The sequence below is a fragment of the Ostrinia furnacalis genome, unplaced genomic scaffold (assembly GCF_004193835.3).
Source record: "Ostrinia furnacalis isolate ACB-3 unplaced genomic scaffold, ASM419383v2 OfSCF2409, whole genome shotgun sequence".
Classification (NCBI taxonomy): Eukaryota; Metazoa; Arthropoda; class Insecta; order Lepidoptera; family Crambidae; genus Ostrinia; species Ostrinia furnacalis.
The window spans coordinates 734,329-742,922 of NW_021132648.1; the positions used below are offsets into that span (position 1 = coordinate 734,329).

The following is an 8,594-nucleotide window of genomic DNA, read 5'->3' on the forward strand; positions in this document are numbered from 1 at the left end:
GTGCGAAACCGCCCTCACTGCATCGTCAACGTCACACTACATTCTACTACTTCATTAATACATCACCACAGAACGTTCTCAAGCGATGTCAACAACATTACGCACATTTAACACAATCTCTAATATTAATCAAATAGCATTAAACTTTATTATAAATCATTAACGCTCGATCTCGCGCCTTTTATCATGCATCTCGTGTGCGTGTGTGCGAGAGGTTAACCGTGTAAAATAATCAAAGCTGTGCGCTAGGGTTGCCATGAGCAAGGCTTTGAAATAACTAAGCTCTGCCCTTATATCATTCGTAAGAGTTATCAGGGTCACATTCCCTGGTTTCTGAAAAAAAAAATCAAAAACATAATATCCTGATTCATGACATAACGCTATCTCACAAATTAAACTTGTTGATTACACAGGTGATTTAGGTCTAACAGTACAGCCATCTCTGCTCGAGATTTGTGAAANGACATGCTCCTAAAATTCGTCACCTTATAAGAGGATTTCAGTTTTTATCTGCGAAACTTTTTAATAATATAGGTACGTTTCATGGTTTGGTAATTTAGGGAAGTTTATTTGCACTTAACATGAAAAATATGGTATCAATGTACTCAGTACCTAATATGCACCTTCAGTGGCAACAACAAGGTCTACTGGGTACCTATTACTTACTAAAGGCATGAAATAGATTAATTTCACTAAAAATTAAAACCAACTCCAAAACGAATCACCAAAAGGTAGGACACTGACACCGACTCCGAAAATGGCTAATTTTGTAATCAGTATCCAAATTTTTAATAAGCTCTATAGAACAATTCAATACCACTTTATCTTAATTTTTTTAATGTGACAGGAGGCAAACGATCAAACGGATCACCTGTTGGTAAATGATTACCGTCACCCATAGACACCCGCAGACCCAGGGGCGTTACAGGTGTTATTTTTAATTGTGGTATTTTCGCGAAGAAACATATTTAAAATCTAATTCTAATAAGTATGAAAAATATAAATTGTTTTCTTCACGTAAATCGANTAGCGTGAATAATTTTCACGGTTATTATTTTATAAACGATGTCGTTTGACTGAATATCATTTTATTTGCAACTTGATAACTTATTATATTACTCATACTTATTAAGTATGTCTGTCCTACGGTGTAATTATAGGTACTTTGTGTGTCTATTAAATTAATTAATTATTAATTGGTTGTCCTATTAAATAAATTAAAATAAAATAAATAGCTTTGTAATCTAATAACTGAATAATTTGCATATTATTTATTAATTCATTATATTGAAACGATGTCAATTAATGAATAAATCAACAATATAGCAAATAGTTACTAAATTAATAATTTTCATTATTAGTTACAGCTCTTCATTCTTCATTCTTCATTCATTCATTTAGTCGCGTCATACTAAGAAAAATGTTTTGTCAAATAAAAAGAGTATGTCAATTGATTGGTACTGTCAACCATAATTAACCCTAGAGTAGTCGCGCCTTTCCGTGAAACGTGAGTGCTCGCGTATGAGCATTTTGCCGCCCAAACTTAAAGTCCGGTTGTGTGTCAAATAAAAGTTTAAAAATATGAAAATCAGTTAAAAATGATAGAATAAAGCATACACTATTAGTAAATAACGCTTATTAAAGATTTGTAGTAAAAATTTAAAGAAAAAAAAATATTTTCGAAATGTTAGGAAATATTTATAGAAATCTTAGAAACACTATTGTTTTTACCTACATATATCATCAAATATTAAACTTATTAGCACACTTAAAGGTTTTCGTTACATATGAAATGTGCTTCAACAAAACAGGCCTGTCACATGTGCATTTAATGTGCGTTGCACAGTAAATTTGCACAACTATTGCACCCTTGGCACATCATCTTCAGATTCTGCCGCTGATTGTTCTATAACAGTATTGTAATGACTATGTTTTCTTTCTTCATAACTTTAGTATACATTTTCCACTAATTTTAGTGCACCAGCTTCTTCGAGATCCGACATCTACCTTGTTTTTTCATTTTTTGTATTTTACGTGAATTTTACCGAAAACGACATGAAATAAATTAAGCACTAATAGTAATTATCAATGTTATTACGTCATTAATGTCAAAACAACATTATACGCAATGAAAACTAATAATCTTCCAACTACACTAAAAACTAGACACACAAATTTTACTTACGTCAGTAGTCGCGCAGTGAGCAATTTGCCGCAAAACGTGACATACGTTCAACAATCGTTCTCTATTGCGGTCACCTGCGCACTAAATTTCTTCTAATTTCTAATACATGGAGGTGAAGTATGGGGAGGCAGCTACTGAAACGCTTGACTTTAACAAACGCATCGTGTAGAAAATAACTCGATTTTTTTGCCGAGGGCGGCAAAATGCTCATAGCGCGAGCACTCTAGGGTTAAGTCATTATGGGTATGATATCCAGGCAGAAAAGAAATGGGCAAATAAATATCGCACCTGTAGATGTTTGTGCTAACTGTACAAGATAAGAAGCGATTAAGATACCAATGAGTTCGGGAATGGTTTTGCTGGCTCTACCGTAGTGTTGTGCCGTGAACAACTCGATCTAAACTCAATTTTTAGGATATTTGCTTTAAAAATCCATGGAAATATTAAAATTTATACAGTCATATTACTATAAATATACAAAAGTGTAGTGAACCAGACAGGCTGATAGGGTAATTCCAGGATACATGCCCCAGTGGGATAGGTGCCACGATTTTAAGTACACTATGTTACAAGCAACTTAGCCTAAAGTTATAGTACGTATAATANGCGTGGTAGGGGTGGGGTTGCCCGCTCTTTTGTTTTTTACTACTACTACGCTGAATATTGTGTGCGGATTGGCTTGTCGTACTGTGGTACTACACGGTAAAATAAATCTCTTCGGCGAAAACAGGATAATTCAGATCGAACTTCACTTGGTAAGTTCGTTTGATCATATAAAAATAAATTATGCTTTGGGTAATTGTTAGTAAATATTCCAACTTAATTCTTCCTTATAAATAAATAATAAACATACCATATAATATAATAATAAGCACTTAGATTAAGTTAAATACGTTGTAAATATTGATTGTCTTCCAGTGTATGTCTTGTTGGTTGTCCTATTAAATAAATAAATAAATACCTTTTTAATTGCTCATTATTTATTGCATTTTATGAGCGACTCTACATTGTGCACATTAAGCATTGTGTTTCTCATACATATTGTAATAATGACGTACTCGTATGATAAACTATTCAGGCATCTATTTATTACGGCAGTTATTTTCTACTCTATGTAGAGTTCCATAACAAAAAGCAAAACTAGTCAAAATCTCACGAATTCGAGAGTACAATCACAGCGTTAATAATTTCACTGTACTAATTAAGCGACTCTACATAAACCGTGAAAGTACGGTGAATTAAATTTGTTTTTGATGAAATAAACAAAAAATGTTATAATAATTTCCAAAAAAAAATCAACTTTACATATCATACAAAAATCATAAACTTGAATGAATTCTGCAAAATGAAGCGAATGCGTAGTAGAGACACACTGTAACCTTGTGTTCAAATTGACCGCCAGAGGCGCGTTGTAGCCATCGATCGATGTTACTCGCTTGCGTTTTCGTTCAGAAATGATGCGTCTCTACATTTTTCATTTTTAAAGACATTTTAATTGTTGATGCACAGTAACACGATACATTTACGCTAGTTTAAATTACGAGAATGCTTTAGCTTATTTAACTAACGTAATTATAAGAATTTGTCATTGATTTTAACTATACATAGGTTTAGCTTTAATTTCTGTTTCTGAACGGGCGGTCTTTATTGATTGAACGATAATACCCATTCGCTCATTCGCTCATAGTGTTGTAACTACTATTTTATTGCACGTTGTTAGTGTGGAAATATAGGTATAATGTTGGTCTCGTTATCATAATTAACATCACTTCTACTATGCTAGGGTTGAGAGAATTTGACTCTATTATTGCATTAAAAGGAGAGATTATTAACTAAATATCAAGTATGTCTAGCTAAAGAGGAATTGCATTACTTCTTTTAGTAAACGCATAAGTTGAAAAACATCTAGGTTTCTATTATTTTCTTTACAAATATTATTTAAATACTAATACAGTAGAACGCCGATTATCCGAACGCCGATTAACCGAATCGCCAATTATCCGAATCGGTTCTAAGCCTAATATAAAAAATTAAAACCAAGTAATTTTTGATAATTTATTTTGTTGGAACTCAGATATATTCTACAATATCGCTCAATAGAAATATGTCTGTTTGTTAAACTTATTAAAGTTTGTTCTATGTGCGAAAGTTCGTTTTTCTCTATTACCAGTCTAAGTCCGATTATCCGAATTTTCGATTATCCGAATCGACCCCGGTCCCAATTAATTCGGATAATCGGCGTTCTACTGTAATAACAATAATTATAATATGCACTAATTAGTTAATTAACAATCCAACACTTGAAAGTGTACTGACGGGCTTAGTAATTCACATAACATTTATGTATTTCATTTAATATACAGTAGATTGAAAAACATAACTTGTTGTCGACTCTACATTAAGTAAGGACGAGATAAAAATAGATGCACCATATAGATACCTACATAATAAGGTAATTACGTAATAAGGTATAAACCTGTGTAATTAAAATAAATAAATAAATAAAATAATAAATAAATAATATTTAAAATGTTCAATAGCAGCACTAGATTACAAGCTCTTAACAACTATTAGGCAAGTTATAATAATAGTCACAATTATTAATAATCCTCATTATTATAACTACCAGCAGCACTAACTGAATGAATGAACCAGTTTGTCTCTGTGCGCTTAATGCGAATGAATGAAAGTGAATGAATTAGAATACTACACAAAACACACACACGCTTAGCGTTAGTATCTGTTGGGGTTTTGCAAGGGAGGGTCGTGACAATGACGGGGGTGGATGAAATACTAAATTATCAACGGAACCCGGACGACGACTACTACGCATTGCTGGGGTGTGATGAGAATTCTTCTGTGAGTGTTTAATTTTGCCATTATTCCTAACTTTAAGCTAACTGTAAAATGCAATAAACATTAAACTTGATTTAAAAAATCTGTATCGATTGCCCAGTGACCTTAATATTTTCGAGGCCCTAGAGTTGACCTACATTACAACCTTTCTTTTTCTTAAATTAAGTGTGAACGCGAATGCTTGAGTTAAACCTGCATTTGAGCTGTATCATTTAGGAAAGCCCCGTTGTAATTATTTTACCTGTTTGTGTCACTTAGTGCGTCACTAACATTAAGTTGGCCGTTTCTTCGAAGGTGCGCGAGGGAATTTACTAAGATTATTTATGAATCTGGTTGTTAATTAAGCCGTGAATTGTTTGCAGATTGAGCAGATCACCGCCGAGTACAAGATTCTGGCCTTGCAGCACCATCCCGACAAGAACAACGGCGATAAAGATGCTGAAGCTACATTCCAGAAATTGAAGGTCGGTGTTTTAATTCGCAGCAACATATTTTTTTAAGAGTAATATCCATATAACAGTAGAGTACAATAGCGGACTTAATTCCAAAAGCGATATCTTCCAGACATCTTAAAAAGTTTAATGCCCGTTTTCACCATCAATCCCTAATTTTTAAGTGGAACCTATGGTAAGACATAACAGGAATTTTGTTTTCATAGGGATTACTTAAAAATTAGGGTTTGATGGTGAAAACGGGCATAAGACTCACAGTTTGTTATTGCGTTGTATAGTAAGTCTTAGGTCTCAAGTCTTTAAGTATCCTCGGCGAATTTCAACCCTCAAAATAACAATGAAATCTTACCCTCAGGACGCTAAGGAGACGCTGTGCGACCCGGGCAAGCGCGCTCTCTACGACAAGTGGCGTCAGAGCGGCATCGCCATGGGCTACAAGCAGTGGCTGGGCATGAAGGACCACGTGCAGCAGTCCATGCACTGGTCCAAGCCGAACACCAAGGACCGCATGCTGGAGGGCGAGCCAGGTAAAGCCTCCGGGCCCTCCAGCCTCGGCCCAAGCAACTCCGCCGCTCGCCGCGCCTCCGAGGGCGGCGCCGCCCTCTGGGGACGCTGGGGCGGAGGCAACCAGGAGCCCCCGTCTGAAGTCATCTCCAAATTCCGCAACTATGAAATCTAAATTTCATAAAACAGTTGCGACTTTCTCCCATCCTACTTATGTTGATTCAGGGGCGTACTTACTTCGCTTTTGTTTTGTTATTATTGCTAAGAGGTTATTTGTGCCCTGACCTCTTGCATTATTATTTAAACGTACCTACTTACGTAATTTTCGATATCGGTGTCAAAAATTATATAAACAATGTACCTTCCTTGTCACAATAATATTATTGTGATATACTTATACCAGGCTGTTATATCAAATGCCATTAAACTTATTGATGTTTTTAAATCTTAAATAAGTGTAATTAATGTTTAGTATGTAATTAGTTGTAATACGGCACAATATTCATCAGGTCAGCTCAGAACGTAACTCGAATGTAACTCGGTATCTACTTTTGAAATTTTCAGTGTTTGATGTTTAATGATAAGTAACATTTATTCTGTTGTTAGCGTAAGATCGACGTAGACGCCCCGGTTAGTGTGACGTAGTGTTTGACACTTGTGTAGCCCCCTAGCCGTAAGCTCTGCACATTCCTGATAAACTTATGAGTCTGATTAAACATTTCTGCTGTAGAACAATATGTTAGAAACTATTAAGGAATCTCTATGATGTTTCGAAGATTATATTTTTGAATCCTATTTTATAACTATTTATCTTACTATAAGTATTATATTATTTTAAATGAAATGGAGGATATAATGGATATTGTTGTGAGATGTATACAGGGTATAGCGAGGCAGGCTTGGTTTTTGTTTGTGTTATTAACCTTGACAAACTACTTTCTAATACCTTAGTAATACTTAATTTACTGACTGTTCCGACGTTGGTGTTGTGTTCCCCGACTCTAATAGTTATTAGTATTATAGGATATTATGTGTTAAATGTTTAACAGTATTTACTTTGGATGTTTAAAATATATAACATAAATGTTACAAGTAGAGAATTTTGAAATTTAATATTTATGTCGATGAGAATCTCTTTAACAAAATCAATGCCAAATAAGTAATTATGATGTTTTTACTTTTGATGTGATTATAATCTGTGAAACAATAAATGGTGAATAAAGTATTGTTGTTTTATTTAGCACCATGTTTCACTTAATAACCTTTGACTCATTTCAGCCAACATTGCAATATTGCATTTGCTGTTCGCGAAAGGATAGTATTAATTATAGTAGGTGAGTAGGTATGTAGTTAGCTACGACTACGAATCCTTGCTACGAAAAGCTACAGCTTTTTAGGACTCGATTTATTTCCCACTGAGCAATTCTTGAACGTGTAGGAGAGAAGCAATAGTGTAGGTTAGGTTCTAATGCATTGGGATCGTATGTTGACTCCAGCATACAGTGATAGATAAACTAACTGGATGATTAATAAAATATAATATTATTTATTTCTATTTTTGTGCACAGTTGTCAGTACAATTCGATACGACAGATTATACCTACTCATATCGAGCATGAAATACTTTAATTGATGAAATGAAAACTTTTTTCATTAATGTGCACCCTTATATAAAAGAAGATTCAGGTTTAGTTTTACCATAAACAAAGACCGGGCGATCGAAGTATCCTACTTACGCCCGTATTCACAAACGATTACTTGCACTAGTGAAGCGGCAAAGGCGCACAGCGTTGAATAGAGTTCTGTGATTGGTTCGTGTGCCACGCACACTGTGAGATCTCATAGTAATGTTTGTGAATACGGGCGTTTCTTTACGCACAAGTTTATTCTAGCGGTATTTAATCTTGTCCCAAGGTTAACGAGAAAGAAAAAACTGAAAAAATGGAGGTCACCTTGTGAGGCAGGACCACAACCTTGTTTAGGTCCTAGATCAAGGACAAATGAACAAAAAAAACTGGATGTCTGGCTCTAGTTTTGATAACAAATCAATAATTCAGAGCGATGGCCGCTATTTTTAGGAAATGTAGAGAGCCAGACTATAATTTGCGCCAATCAATGGACCCCAAACAAAATTGTAAATAAATTGTCTTTGTACGATAAATATCGATTTAATCGGGGATTAAGCTGTCTTAGTGAATCTGAACTATATTTCACTTTGCAATCAAATATAGGTTTATTCAAGTTAAAGACAGACAGTTCAGGGACAGGAATTATTGTTTGAAAGATTCCCAGTTTCTATTCTATTGGTTCGGAATACTTATTAAATATTAATTCGGACTTATTTATCCGTAAAAAATACAACATACCTGCTTGTTGGTCATCGAATAGCGAATGTAGAACAAAGTGGCACAACATCATCAATACATTTCAGAGGAAATGTTATGTAAACTTGTCGCGTGTCACACACATCGAAACGAAAAAATCAACATTTCCAAGCACCCAGCCCGTCCTGTTTAATCATTCCGAGGATTCTTAAGTTGAAAAACAAAATTTTAGCGCGTGCTGTATGCAAATTACGGGAAAACATTTTCGATGTA

At 34.5% G+C, this 8,594-nt stretch overlaps 1 protein-coding gene across 1 annotated transcript; it reads left to right on the top strand.

Annotated features, from left to right (window-relative positions):
• Positions 1–4,898: 4,898 nt before the first annotated feature.
• On the top strand, positions 4,899–7,219 carry jdp (DnaJ domain-containing protein). The gene is made up of 3 exons (XM_028308296.1): positions 4,899–5,044; positions 5,404–5,505; positions 5,849–7,219. The coding sequence occupies exons 1-3, from the start codon at positions 4,958–4,960 to the stop codon at positions 6,170–6,172; spliced, it is 513 nt and encodes a 170-aa protein (XP_028164097.1). The 5' UTR covers positions 4,899–4,957; the 3' UTR covers positions 6,173–7,219.
• Positions 7,220–8,594: the final 1,375 nt, after the last annotated feature.

Bases quoted from the DNA above. Each gene is read 5' to 3' on its own strand.
- jdp (XM_028308296.1), top strand. From the start codon at position 4,958: ATGACGGGGGTGGATGAAATACTAAATTATCAACGGAACCCGGACGAC. The intron at 5,045-5,403 runs GTGAGTGTTTAA...AATTGTTTGCAG, and splicing joins GGTGTGATGAGAATTCTTCT to ATTGAGCAGATCACCGCCGA. The intron at 5,506-5,848 runs GTCGGTGTTTTA...TCTTACCCTCAG, and splicing joins CTACATTCCAGAAATTGAAG to GACGCTAAGGAGACGCTGTG.